This window comes from Helianthus annuus, chromosome 9 (genome assembly GCF_002127325.2).
Source record: "Helianthus annuus cultivar XRQ/B chromosome 9, HanXRQr2.0-SUNRISE, whole genome shotgun sequence".
NCBI lineage: Eukaryota > Viridiplantae > Streptophyta > Magnoliopsida > Asterales > Asteraceae > Helianthus > Helianthus annuus.
Window position 1 is genome coordinate 7,594,264 of NC_035441.2, and position 15,662 is coordinate 7,609,925.

Below are 15,662 nucleotides of genomic sequence, written 5' to 3' on the forward strand. Positions count from 1 at the left end.
AAAAACCTACTGTTGTAGTCTTCAAAGTTGGACTTAGAAGCTGCGTGGTGGTTTCAAAAACTCTTTATATTGGATAAATTATAAATTAGCACATTTATTTTTTTATTAACTTGGTTTTGTGGAATTTTTCAGAATGTCGACTGAAAATACCAACGTCAACGTCGTTGTCAGTACCCCTGCCAACACTGTGGGAGCGTCCATAGTGGCAAACCATGCTGAACGACCCGAGAAGTTCTCGGGTCTCCACTTCAAGAGGTGGCAACAGAAGATGTTCTTCTACTTGACCACCATGAACCTTGCGAGGTTCTTGACAGAGACCGTTCCCCAACCTGCGGAAGCAGAGACCGATGCTCAGGATCTGAGCGCGGTAGAGGCGTGGAAGCACTCGGACTTTATATGTCGAGGCTATGTTCTCAACGGTCTCTCGGATGCATTGTATAATGTGTACTATAATATCAAGACTTCCAAAGAATTATGGGAGTCCTTGGATAAAAAGTACAAAACGGAGGATGCGGGAACAAAGAAATTTGTTGTCGCCCGTTTCTTGGACATCAAAATGGTTGATAACAAGACTGTTATGAACCAAGTCCAAGAGTTACAGAATATGCTTCATGACATCCACGCTGAGGGTATGGTACTCAGCGAGACGTTTCAAGTGGCAGCCATGATTGAGAAACTACCTCCTGCTTGGTTGGATTTTAAGAATTATCTTAAACACAAGCGGAAGGAAATGACGATTGAGGAACTTTTCATCCGTCTTCGTATAGAAGAGGACAATAGGGTGGCCCAAAAAGGCACCATTTTGCAAGCTTCCACTAAGGCAAACATGGTGGAAGTTGGGGAGTCCTCAAAGGGCAAGAAAGGCAAGGGTAAAAACAACAACAAAGGGAAAACAAAGGTTAATAACCTTGGACCGAAAAAGGGGGATGTGAAAAAGAAGCATGCGCCTTTCCAAGGTACTTGTTACAATTGTAACGAGTCGGGGCACCGTGCTAACCAATGCAAGAAACCTAAGCGTGAGCGTGCGCATATGGTTGATGAGGATGGTATGCCTCTGATTGCAATGATAACCGAGGAAGCGGCTATGATTGAAGAAGTCAACGCGATGGTGAAAACCCAAAAGGATGGTTCGTTGACACGGGTGCAACCCGCCATGTTTGTGGAGACAAGGCTCTTTTCTCTACATTCAAGGAAGCGTCGGGTGAAGAAAAGCTTTATATGGGAAATAAAGCTACCGCAAGCATCAAAGGGGAAGGCACTGTCATCCTGAAGATGACTTCTGGCAAGGAGTTGACCTTGACTAAAGTGCTTTATGTTCCAGAGATACGGAAGAATCTCGTATCGGGATGGATGCTCAACAAGTTTGGATTTCATCTAGTGTTTGAATCGGACAATTTTGTCTTGTCTAGACGTGGTACTTTTATCGGAAAGGGCTACGCCCTTAATGGAATGTTTAAAATGAATGTTTCTGTTGTAAACGAAAACAAGAAAATGAATGAAAATTCTATTTCTACTTACATGGTTGAGTCTTCTTATGTTTGGCATGGTAGACTAGGACATGTAAATTTTAATTCATTACGAAGTTTAATTAAATTAAACTTAATACCAACATTCCATATCGAGTCCAATCACAAATGCGAGACATGTGTTGAATCCAAACTTACGAGATCATCGTTTAAATCGGTTGAACGAATAACCGAACCCCTTGATTTAATTCATACCGGTGTGTGTGATTTAAAAGCGGTTCCCATGCGTGGAGGAAATAAGTACTTCATCACGTTTATTGATGATTGTACGAAATATTGCTACGTGTATTTACTTAAGATTAAAGACGAAGCAATAGAGAAATTTATCTTGTACAAAAATGAAGTTGAGAATCAACTTAAAAAGAAGATAAAAGCTTTGAGAAGCGATCGAGGAGGTGAATATGTTGCACCTTTTGCGGATTTAAGCGCAAAAAGTGGCATTGTACATGAGTGTACACCTCCTTATTCTCCAATATCAAATGGCGTTGCGGAACGAAAGAACCGCACATTGAAAGAAATGATGAATGCCATGTTGATAAGCTCGAGAGTGAACCGAGAAATGTGGGGGGACGCCATTCTCTCAGCAAACTATCTTTTGAACAAGATACCTTTGAAAAATAGGGACAAAACTCCATATGAGTTATGGAGAAAAAGGAAGCCTTCGTACAAATACTTGAAAGTGTGGGGGTGCCTAGCTAAGGTGATTGTACCACCTCCTAAGGCTCTTAGGATAGGACCCAAAACTGTTGATTGCATTTTCATTGGATATGCACATCAAAGTAGCGCACATCGTGTTTTCTTGTACATGAGTCGAAGAATCCCGATGTACATAAACACACTATCATGGAGGCAAATCCTAACATCGTCTCGTATTTTGAAAATGTGTTTCCTATGTTAGGACAAACACATGCGACTTCATCAACAGCGGCTGATGAAGCGGGTCCAAGTTCATCTACATGGTTAGATGAACCAGGTCCAAGTTCATCTACATGGGTAGATGAAGCAGGTCCAAGTTCGTCTACGAGGTTAGATGAAACTCATGAACGACCTGAGGTTGAGGAGGGTGAGCTTAGACGAAGTAAAGGACAAAGGGTTGAAAAATCTTTTGGTCCAGACTTCATGAGCTATACGGTTGAGGGTGAGCCCAATACCTACCGCGAGGCGGTTACCTCCGCGGAACGACCTCAATGGCAAGAAGCAATTAAGAATGAAATTGATTCTATATTGCATAATCATACTTGGGAGTTAGTAGATCTTCCACCTGGTTGCAAACCACTTGGATATCGTTGGATATTCAAAAGGAAGATGAAAGCTGACGGAAGTATTAATAAATACAAGGTAAGGTTAGTGATCAAAGGATTTAGACAAAAGGAGGGTCTAGACTACTTTGATACTTACTCGCCTGTAACGCGAATAACCTCTATATGATTAGTTCTTGCAATTGCGGCTCTAAGAAATTTGTAAGTTCACCAAATGGATGTAAAGACCGCATTTCTAAATGGCGATTTAGAAGAAGAAATTTACATGGAACATCCTGAGGGTTTTTCCGCCCCTAGAAACAAGGGTAAAATATGTAAATTGGTCAAGTCTTTGTATAGCTTAAAGTAAGCTCCAAAACAATGGCACCAAAAGTTTGATCATGTCATGATTGACAATGGTTTCAAAATAAATGAGTGCGACAAGTGTGTTTATTTTAAAGACACACCAAGAGGTTATGTGATTTTATGTCTTTATGTAGATGATATGCTTATCATTGGGAGTAATGATAACATGGTCAACTCAACGAAAGACATGTTGAAAGCGAGGTTTGACATGAAAGGCATGGGTCTCGCGGATGTGATTCTTGGAGTACAAATCACTAGAACCCAAAATGGTCTTGTGTTGAGTCAATCTCACTACGTGGACAAGATCCTTGGGAAATTCAATTCGGACGATACGAGTATAGCTCGAAGTCCAATTGATAATACCCAACACCTAAAGAAGAATAGAGGCGAGAGTGTTTCTCAGTTAGAGTACTCAAGGATCATTGGTAGTCTCATGTATCTAATGACATGTACTAGACCCGACTTAGCATATGCTGTACGCAGGCTAAGTAGATACACTAGTAATCCGAGCGAGGATCATTGGAAAGCTATCACGAGGGTGCTCAGATACATAAGATACATGAGACACTATGGATTGCATTATACCCGTGATCTAGCAGTGATCAAAGGATACACAGACGCGAACTGGATATCGGATATAAAGGATCACAGATCAACAAGTGGTTACGTGTTTACACTTGCTGGCGCAGCTATAGCTTGGAAGTCTTCCAAGCAAACGGTTGTAGTGAGATCCACGATGGAATCCGAATTCAACGCTTTAGATAAAAGCGGGGAAGAGGCGGAGTGGCTACGTCAATTTGTGGAAGATATTCCAAGATGGCCAAAGCCGTTGATATACGTTAAACTATACATATTTTTATACCCAAAAACACTTCCTTTTTAAGCATTTTTGACCGAAAACACAACGGATAGGTACCAAAATCGGTACTTTTATACTTTCAGGTCTTAAACAGAGGATAATGGAAAAAATCTGGTGAAAACGGACAAAATCTGATGCATTTCTGATAAAAATGGCAAAAATCTGATGGACTGCCAGGTGTGGCACGACCGTGCCACCGGCGGCACTACCGTGCCACTGCTACGATCTCGGAAGCACTGCTAGTGCAACCAGGAGTGCCAACTATTTTCGGACCGCACTACCGTGCCACCAGCGGCACTACCGTGCTAACATCTCCGAGGATTGGCATAACCGTGCCACCAACGGCACTACCGTGCCGATCTGCTGACCCAAGCAACTTGTCCACTAGTCCACTTGGCTGACTCGGGATCGCTGAAACTGACGTCACCGACAACATCTGACCGCACGACCGTGCCAAATCCGCACGGCCGTGCCATTCTGGAAATCGCCTATAAATAGCAGCATTCACTACTGGTTCAAAGGTTGGGTTTTTCTCCATGTTTTTGGGCGATTTCTGGGTTACGAAGTAGTCTTGATCAGACCCATTTGAAGCTTAAAGATCGATTGGAAGCATAACCGATCCAACCCATCAATTCCTTGCTTGGTTATGGTTCGATTCCTTGTTCTTGAACATGTATTCTGATCATTTTGCAAGTTATGAGCTGATGTTAGTTTATGTTTAATGTAGTATTATGTAATAGTAGTAATGAACTTGTTTCTTGAATAATCTTTATGTTGTAATCTCGTTTGTATGAAACTTAGTACTTTTTCTTGTAGAACCTTCATGATTATATAATGAATGTTTCATTGATGTTGAGTTCTTGATTATGTTTGATTATCTTGGATAATGAATCTGTGGTTAGTGGGATGGTAACTATTTCTTGATTAATCACTTATTTGTAGACTTTGTTTACACCATGAAACCAGACCAAGGCATTGGTTTTATACAAGATATATCTTATTTTGATTAGGAATACTTTCTTGCACGTAAGGGTTCTAACGAATTATATGGTGTTGATTGCATGTTCTTAGATGCGGTTTATGATCCTTGTTTAGTAGTTTTGGTCTGAAATCGCTGACATGGTAGATTTGTGTTTAAGACGTGTAAAGGTGAAATTGTTTGTTATATGATCTACATAATTGCTTATCCTCGTGGCTATAGTGTGACCATCGGTATTGCTTTCTTTGATAAGTGAGGTTAGGAATCCAGACCCGGTAAATAACCTATCTTTAAAGGTTCGCATGAATAAATATCAATAGCTCGCTAATGAATGATTTTAGGTGGTTAACGTGTGACCATCGCGTTAACTTTCCGAAGAATCATAATGCTAGAAATCCAGACCCGGTCACTAGCTGTCTCGAAATTGGAAAATTGATTAAGTGCTTTTGTGACATATCTGATAGATAACATGTTTAGGTTGTTTGTGAAACAAGATAGTAATATATTTATGTTTTAGATGTAGTTTAGATAATTTAGTTAAACAACCATTCACTTATCTTTTTATATGGTAATCTAATGACAAAGATTTAGTACATTATAACGCCCGTGTTCCATGGAACGATATCTGGCTCTTACCATACTTTGCTGCATATATGACGGGATACACATGTCCTTTGTTGTGTGTGTTTTAATGTTAAGGTATAAACCATTTTTATAAATATAAAACACATTTCGTTACATGTGAAAATACTGTAAATAAATATGTATACGATCATGTACGTCAAGTTTTTGGCGCCGTTGCCGGGGACTATGGCGAAATTAATGGAACAATCCGAGTCATTATTCTGCCGGTGTACAAACTGTTAATAACTGTTAATATCTGTAAATTTTTGTATTTATTTATTTTCTTTTACCTAACTGTTTAACTAACTTTTGTTTTCTTTTATTTACTAACTTTTGACTAACGTTTCTTTTTTGTTTTACTAACCACTAACCAACTAACTTTACTAACTCACTAACTTACTAACTTTTTATTTATTGTTCAACTTACATTTTATTTATTTATTTATTTATTTCAGTTATGTGTTCGGAATCGAACCGTGTACTGGCAAGTATTTATTTCAGTATTTTAATTTCAGTAATTTCATTTTTGTACTTCATTCATTTATTTATTTCAATTCAGTCATTTATTCATTTATTTCAGTTCAGTATTTCTAATTCAGTATTTTATTTATTAACGTTCAGTTATTTTATTTATTTATTTATTTATTTATTTCTATCCGTTTAAATTTCTGATCATTCATTTAATTATTGTACTCATCTGTTTATTTATTTACTTCATAAAAATAAAATATAACTTTCTGATAAAACCATCAGATTTTCTGATAAATTCCAATGAATTTATCTGATTTTCTGATGGATTCTGATAAACCCATTAGATGTTCTAAAAACAATAGTTTTCAATTCTGATGAATTTACCAGATTTTCTGGTATTTCTGATGGATTTATCAGGAATTCTGATGGGACGAAAATTTCATCAAATCTTATTAGAGTTTTATAAGATATATCAGATTTTCTGATATATATATATATATATATATATATATATATAAAGAAGCTCTCGGATGTAAATATGTAAATAAGCCAGTAAATATGTGTTTAAATTTATTTAATAATAATCTGCATATATATTATGTATATTAGATATTAGTATTGTCATTATTATTTATTTCGTATATATATATATATATATATATATATTATGTTCTTTTTTCTGTATAATGCGTTCCTTTTTATGTGCAGGCTAATGTCCACGCCCCCTGCACCCGCTAACGCTGAGCTAGCCAACGAACCAGAAAATAACTTAAGAAGAAGTAGGCGGCTTCGCGAGAGATCACTTGTTGTTGCACAAAGGATTGCGGCCGCAATCGACGAACCAGTGATTCTTTCTGATAGCGAGAGTTCAGAGGACGACACAGGAAGCATTATGGCAGAGGACGACCAGCCTTTGAATGAGACCGGCCATCCAGGAGGAGAGGGCTTGCTGCCGAGCATCGCCCGACCTACGATAGCAGCACCGAGTTTTGAAATTAAATCTAGTATAATTAACATGTTGCAAAATTCTGTGCTGTTTGATGGGAAGGATCACGAAGATCCAGGTCGGCACATCGCTTCATTTCTCGAGGTGTGCTCGACTTTTAAAATCCGAGACGTTTCTGAAGACGCAATTCGGTTGCGACTCTTTCCATTTTCTTTACGAGACAAAGCCCGATCTTGGCTTTTGTCACTTCCAGCAGGTTCCATCACGACTTGGAACGAGATGGCCGATCTTTTTATGCAAAAATATTTTCCTTCAGAAAAGACAGCTAAGCTAAAGAACCGTATCATGACATTCAGACAGGACGAAGGAGAATCTCTACACGCAGCTTGGGAGAGGTTCAAAGATCTTCTGATCGATGTTCCACATCATGGGTTGTCCAAAAGACAACTTGTGTTGAACTTCTACCAAGGACTCAACTACGACTCACAAGAACGTTTATATGTATATGCAGGAGGCGATCTTGGAACAAAAAACCCAACGAAGCCTGTGCAATTATAGAGAAAGCTACCTTGAAGTCAAGTTCTTGTCACGGTGGAGTGCGAAACAAAGCATCATCTATTCCTGGAGTTCATCAAGTGGATACATATACGGTTCTAGCAGCACAAATTGGAGCTTTGGCAGCAAGATTTGATCAAGCTCAGAACGTTTCGCAGGTACAATCATCATGTGAGCTGTGTGGAGTATCACACGAGCCAGGTACATGTGAGCAGGGTGTTATGTTTACAGGCCACGAAGAGGTGGACTATTTGGGCAATCAAATTAGGCCCCAAAATAACCCCTATAGCAACACGTATAATCCGGGTTGGAGGAATCATCCAAACTTTGGGTGGAAAGCTAATTCCAATAACTAAAATCCACTCGGATATGCTCAACGCGCTCCCGCACCACAACAGTCTCAGGGGCAATCCTTCAACCCCATGGACAATCTTTTCAGCCATCAGGGCAAACTTTTCAACCACGTTACAATAATTTAGGTTCAGGAAGCACTTCCCAGCCTCAAACCTCTCAAACAAACTCAAAACTAGAAGAGATGATGGCGCAGCTGTTAAACAACTCCAACAATGCCAATCAAATATCTGAAAAGCGATATAAGCAGCATGAGGAGCGTTTCATGGCTCAGGAAGGGGAAATGCGGAGCCAGAAGGCTTCAATTCAAACCATTGAGAATCAAGTCGGCCAATTGGCCAAAATGTTGTCTGAAAGACCACAAGGTAGTCTTCCAGGTAACACAGAACCAAACCCAAGAGGGCACGTTATTGCAGTAATGACAAGGAGTGGTAAAGCCACGGGACCTGACAAATCGGACTCACCACCGATCACTGATACGGTCCAAACTGACGCTTCAGACGAGGTGCACGCTAGGCGAGTCCCAGCAAGTACAGCACAGTTTCAGGAGCCAGTTAAAGATTTCATTCCTCCTGTCCCATATCTGAGCAGATTGAAGAAGCAAAAGAATGATGAACAACATGGTAAGTTTTTAGAAATGTTTAAACAATTACACATAAACATACCATTTGTTGAGGCGTTGGCTCAAATGCCTAAATACGCAAGGTTCTTAAAAGACATCCTCATAAACAAGCAGAAGCTCGAAAGCTTGTCTTGTGTGTTGATGAACGAAAACTGTTCAGCCCTTCTCCAAAACCGTCTACCTGAAAAGATGGGAGATCCGGACAGTTTTACTCTTCCCTGTCTCATTGGCAGCATGTTTGTCAGTCACGCATTAGCCGATTTAGGAGCTAGCATAAACCTTATGTCGTATAAGGTCTTTGCTAAATTAGATCTGGGTGAACCTTCACCCACTAGAATGAGCATTCGACTTGCAGATCGTTCGATCAAATATCCGTGTGGGTTCGTTGAAAACATGCTGGTTAAAATCGATAAATTTGTTTTTCCCATGGATTTGTTATTTTAGACATGGACGAAGACTCAAAAGTGCCATTAATACTTAGACGCCCGTTCCTCAATACTGCGAGGACGATCGTTGATGTGGCAGCTGGCCAAATCACACTCCGAGTAAATGACGAGCACGTGACTTTTGATATTAAAAGATCAATGCAACATCCGCAAAGTCACGATGACATGCTTTACTATGTCGACATTGTCGATACTTGTGTAAGCTCTCATTTCAAAGGCATGATTGAAGAAATTGATATGGACACACCTCTTTTGTGTGAGAACCAAAACGACATTTCACAAGAGCAGCCAGTCTGCCAAATCGATGATGATGGTTCTCAAGGTTCTGATCAATTTGTGGAGATTGACCGTGAAGTTGAAGAAAAGTCCAAACCATCGGTTGAAGACCCACCGTCGTTGGAGTTAAAAGAACTCCCACCGCATCTCGAATATGCATTTCTAGACGAGGAGTGTCACTTACCAGTCATCATTTCAGCATCCTTAACAAAAGAGGAAAAGAGACAGCTTCTCGAAATTCTAAAGCTCCATAAAAAGGCAATGGCGTGGAAGATTATGGATATAAAAGGCATAAATCCTTCTTTTTGTACGCATAAGATTCTCATGGAAGACAATTACAAGCCTAGTGCACAACATCAAAGGCGATTGAATCCTAACCTGCAAGACGTGGTGAAGAAAGAAGTAATTAAGTTGTTAGATGCAGGGCTGATTTATCCTATATCTGATTCTGTTTGGGTAAGTCCAGTGCAAGTAGTACCCAAGAAGGGTGGTATTACCGTAGTTCCAAACGATAAGAATGAACTTATTCCTACCCGTACCGTCACCGGATGGCGAGTTTGCATTGATTATCGCAAACTCAACGATGCCACCCGTAAGGACCACTTCCCGCTTCCATTCATCGACCAGATGTTGGAACGTCTGTCAGGGAAGTCATTTTTCTGTTTTCTGGATGGGTTCTCTGGATATTTTCAAATTCCTATCGCTCCCGAAGACCAGGAGAAGACTACTTTCACATGTCCTTTCGGCACATTCGCCTACCGGCGTATGCCTTTTGGGCTATGTAATGCACCAGCCACATTTCAGCGCTGCATGGTAGCTATTTTCCATGACATGATTGAAGACTCCATGGAAGTATTCATGGATGATTTCTCTGTTTTCGGGAGTTCTTTCGACCAATGTCTTGGAAATCTGAAAAGAATGTTAATGAGATGTGAGCAAACTAATCTTGTGCTTAACTGGGAGAAATGCCACTTCATGGTGAAGGAAGGGGTAGTTCTCGGACACAAAATCTCTGAAGCCGGGTTGGAAGTTGATCCAGCAAAAGTTGACATCATTTCTAAACTTCCTCTCCCTACCTCGGTCAGAGCGATTAGAAGTTTCCTGGGTCATGCAGGGTTCTATAGGCGATTCATAAAAGACTTTTCAAAAATCGCAAGACCTATGACCCGTTTGTTAGAAAAAGATGCTCCATTTGCATTTTCAGACGAATGCATAAAAGCATTCAAGCAGCTTAAACAAAGGCTTATCGAAGCCCCTATTTTAGTTGCACCTGACTGGGCGTTGCCATTTGAGATAATGTGCGACGCCAGTGATTACACAATAGGAGCAGTCTTAGGAAAACGAAAGGAGAAGCATTTTCATCCTATATACTATGCCAGCAAAACTCTACACGATACTCAGGAAAATTACACGACCACAGAGAAAGAGCTTTTGGCAGTAGTATATGCTTTTGACAAATTCAGGTCGTACCTTGTGTTGTCCAAAACAATTGTGTGTACGGATCATGCAGCAATTAAGTACCTTTTTAGCAAACAAGACGCAAAACCGCGTCTTATCAGATGGATCTTATTGTTACAAGAGATTGACATTGAAATCCAGGACAAAAAGGGAGCTTTAAATGTTGCAGCCGATCATCTCTCGAGACTTGAGCATGGTAGCTCTGAAAATTCGTTGGAGGAACCAATAAACGACAATTTCCCCCACGAATTTCTTCTAAGTATTGAGATGAATGACGAGTCACCATGGTTCGCAGACTTTGCAAACTACCTCGCATGTGGAATCTTATCAAAGGATTGTCACATCAGCAAAAGAGGAAGTTCTTTGCAGATTTGAAATATTATATTTGGGACGAACCGTACTTGTTTAGAATCGGAGCCGATCAGGTGATCCGAAGATGTATATTTGGAGAAGAGGCAGCTAGCATTCTGCGCCACTGTCACGAAGGGCCAACTGGAGGTCATCATGGAGCAAACTACACTGCAAAGAAAGTGTTAGACTCTGGGTTTTACTGGCCCACAATCTTTCGTGATGCGCATGAATGGGTTAGAGCGTGTGATGCTTGCCAGAGGGCAACAAATATCTCCGCACGCAATGAAATGCCTCAGCATCCAATGCAAGTCTGTGAAGTCGTTGATATATGGGGTATCGACTTCATGGGACCATTTCCAGCCTCACAAGGTAACAAATACATCCTGGTTGTTGTAGACTATGTCTCAAAATGGGCCGAAGCTCAAGCTTTGCCCACAAACGATGCTAGGGTAGTCGTGAGGTTCTTAACAAATTTATTCGCCCGATTTGGTGCTCTAAAAGCACTAATCAGTGACCGAGGAACGCATTTTTGTAATGCACAATTAGAACGAGCCTTGTCCCGTTATGGAGTTCATCACAGATTGGCTACGCCATATCATCGTCAAACGAGCGGGCACGTTTAGGTCACAAATCGGGGTTTGAAAAGAATCCTTGAGCGGTCCATTAATAATAACTGCAAGGATTGGTCAGACAAGCTAGATGACGCTCTGTGGGCTTTTAGAACAGCATTCAAGACACCTATCGGTACCACACCCTTTAGGTTGGTTTACGGGAAAGCCTGTCATCTACCTGTCGAGCTAGAACACAGGGCGTTCCGGGCCTTGAAAACGGAAAATATGGATTTGATGAGCGGAAGTGAAGCCCGTTTTCTGCAAATCCACGAGCTTGAAGAGCTAAGAAACCATGCCTATGAAAGTTCTAGCAGGTACAAGGAACGAGTCAAGAGATTTCATGACAAGAGGTTGAAAGACCATAAGGATCTCCGAATAGGGGATCTTGTCCTGTTGTATAACTCAAGGCTGCGTTTATTCCCCGGGAAGCTAAAATCCCGATGGATGGGTCCATATAAAGTTAAAGAAATATTTCCATACGGGGCCGTAACTATCGAGGATCCAAAAGGGGCAAGTTTCAAAGTCAATGGTCATCGTCTAAAACTCTACATCAATGGACAGGTTGACCCGGTGGAGGAAATTCTCGAACTCCACATCCCGCACACTTAAAACAAATGTGAGGAGAATGAGTCTAGCTATCGACTCGCTGACAAATTTAGCGAGCGTGTTGTCACACGCTAAAGGTAATTTTGTATATATTAGTTTTTAATATTTAGTGCGTAATTCGTTCATTTTTCGGTTTTTAGCTTAGGTACATACGACCTTGATCCATGATTTTTAGGTTTTTGAAGTTGAATAAATGTTATAATATATAAAATAATGCAAAAATGGAAATTTTTGGTGAAAATTCGGAGTTATAAGCTTACAGTGAAAGATTACATAAAAAGGCCCAGGTGTTGCACGGTAGTGCAACCCTTAGTCAAAACTTATCAGTAACTCGAACACAGGACAGTCATCGGGTCGCACCACCGTGCGACCGTTGCACTACCTAGTTACCCGATAACACAAAGCGACCCAGGACAGCGATCCGGAATGGCACGACCGTGCCAAAGTCGCACGACCGTGCGACTCGAAAACCAAACAGTAAATTCTAGGGTATTTAAACGAATCTGCAGTAAAAATACTTCATTTTTTCGAAACCCTAAGCGCCGCACAGGAGTTCCTGGTCACCCACAACCGAAAATCACCTATTTTTTGCCTAGATTTCGCTTCAATCATCCTCCAAGGTATGTTTCCTACTTATTTTGTGGATTAAACTTAGTTTCTGATGTAGATCTGACGCTTAAACCAAGAAATTTTGGGGTTTTCTTCATAAATGTCAAATACACCCTAGTTCTTGGGTGATTAGTGTTAAATCGGTAGTTCTGATGCTTGATTCGAAGTTTGTTAACTGATTACAAGTCAAATTCTGAAAAATACATGTTAAAATCAGTAAAATAAACTATTTTTGGGTAAAAGTTGTTGTCGCGCGGTCACGGCATGACAGTGCCGGTTAAAAATCAAGCACAACTCACCGATTCAGAGCTGCGACGCCGAGTCGCACGACAGTGCCAATTTGGCACGGTGGTGCGACATCGATTACCAGTAACAAGTTGTTTAGCGGTCAGGAAATGGCACGGCAGTGCCAAAGTTGCACGATCGTGCGACTGACAAAACAGATCAGAAGCTTGAAAACACCTGTTCCGATGGCAGCAATGAAATTTTTATGTTATGCTCTTATTTGATTATATTCCTGTGTGCAGATGAATCACAGATTCCTCCAGTTCAGCGAAAACAAAGCGGGAGAACAGCCGTGTATTGCCAGACTAGAAGCATTATGGAATAGACGGGGACAAATCGGTGAACCGAGAAGGATCAACTGGGATACTCTGACAGCACTGAACCAAGAAGAGAGGCTATCTAATATGATGTCACATCCGATGTCAAGGTTGTTCAACATTGCATGACTCGTTTATCTTAAACTAACATTAGAATTCTTCGCTTCATACACTTATGAAAAACCAAGAAGCGAGAATCCAGACTTCAAAAACAGAGAGACAATATAGTTCAGGTTGGGGAAAAAGTGGCACAAATGGTCAGTTGCTAAACTTGGAAGAAGATTGGGGATATACTCATCCGAAGACATCGATTCAGAACTTTTCACCAATATCTACAAGTTTGCTAATGATCAACAACGGGCTAACTTTTGGGCACAAGTGGCAGTTGGACCACCGTACGAAGCTAGGAAAGCTAAAGCTTCACGACTACGAGACCCACTTCTGAGGGTCCTTCATCAGGTCATGAGTCACACCATCTGTGGACGCATGGACAGTGCAGGAAACTGTCCCACTCCAGATCTTCTTTTCATATATTCCTTAGTGACTGGAGTACATGTCAATCTCGCAGCTAGAATGGCAGAATTCTTTACACACAGCGCAGGGAGAACCACAAGCAGTGAAATCCATGGTGGTGAATATGTGACTCAGTTGGCATACAACTTGGGTATTATGACAGATGATGTAGTCAACGGACTCCACATGGTTCACGCAGGAGGAGATGTGGACATCAGGTCTCTATGAGCTATGGGGTTGGTAGTAGATACAGATAATGGCCCGCGACTGAGGGGTCTAAATGGGGAAATATGGGATCCACTACCGTTACCACCACAGAATGAAGACGTCAACATGGCAGAGATCGAGCCACCACCACATGATCAGCCACAACATGAGGAGCATGAGCACCAGCATCAGTATCAGCACCAACAAAACTGGCCTCCAGGTATACCTTCCTACCCTGAGTTGTACCAGCAGTTCCAACATATGCAGGTTTCTCAAGATGCTATCAGGGCAACTCAAGACGCTATGAGAGCCGACCAGTTAGCTATACGGGCATCTCAGCAAACCATGCGGGAGGAAGTGTATGCAGGATTTTCCTACATCTTTGGAGGGCTAGAAAGTGTATATCCAGGCCATTTCGGCAACCCTCCACAGTTTCCATTTGGAAACACAGGTACCTATGGGGCAGGTTTATCTGGAACACGTCACCATGATGGTGACGATGATGAGGAGTAGGAGGAGGTAGGGTGAAACACTTCAGAAACTTAGGTTATGTTAATTTTTTTTTAGCACTTTGTTTGGGATATTTTTAATTTATGTCTGTTTTAAGTACTTTAGTTTGTTTGCTTTGTTTAATAATGGATCTGGTTGAATTATCTAACATTTTGAACAATGGTAATATTGGCTATTCTAGCGAGTGACATAATTGGCAGATTTGTAAAGAAATGCACACAGAGTTGAGACGACTTCAAACAAAAAGTCTACTCAAACAAGTCAACTCCAACTCTGAGGGAGTACATCTTTCCCTTTTCACATTATTAGTTTAGCTCTTCATAATTGCTTAAATAATATATATTTCACATTGGGGACAATGTGAAGTTCAAGTGTGGGGAGGGGTTTAAAAGATTTTAAACTTTGTTTGTCCTTAATTGTTCTCGTTTCTGTAAATATTTTCAAAAAATAAAACAAAAATGGTCAATTTGTGTTCTTTAGGAAGCATCGAATTTGATAAAAATCGACAAGTCAAATTTATGTTAGAAAAAGATAACTAGAAAGCAGTGATAAAACAAAAACGAAAGACTTGCATGTTTATCTTTATATTTATACCCATTCCTTCCATTTACGTGAGCATATTTTTGAGCCTTTAAAAGCTTTCTTGTCAAATGCTTCTTTGTTTTTTCGGAAAAATGAGTGAGCCGGATGTTTTATGTAATTTAGAACTTGTCATTTGAATGCTTTTCAAAACCATGAATATGTGAAATTACATAGAAATGATAGAGGCAATTAGGATAACCCCTTTGTCAGCCTTTTTCTTTGTTTATATCCCGCACCCAACACTATCCATTAGTTCGCCATGTTGAGCCTATTTTCCGTATTTTTCTTAAACGTTACCCAAATTTAAAACCCAAATATAACCTTTTCTTATTCACCTTTATTTTTGTTAAGAAT

The 15,662-nt window shown here is 40.5% G+C and overlaps 1 protein-coding gene across 1 annotated transcript; it reads left to right on the forward strand.

Annotated features, from left to right (window-relative positions):
• The first annotated feature begins 8,102 nt into the window (after positions 1-8,102).
• On the forward strand, positions 8,103-8,981 carry LOC118481648. Its single transcript, XM_035976812.1, has one exon. The coding sequence runs from the start codon at positions 8,103-8,105 to the stop codon at positions 8,979-8,981; it is 879 nt and encodes a 292-aa protein (XP_035832705.1).
• The last annotated feature ends 6,681 nt before the right edge of the window (positions 8,982-15,662 follow it).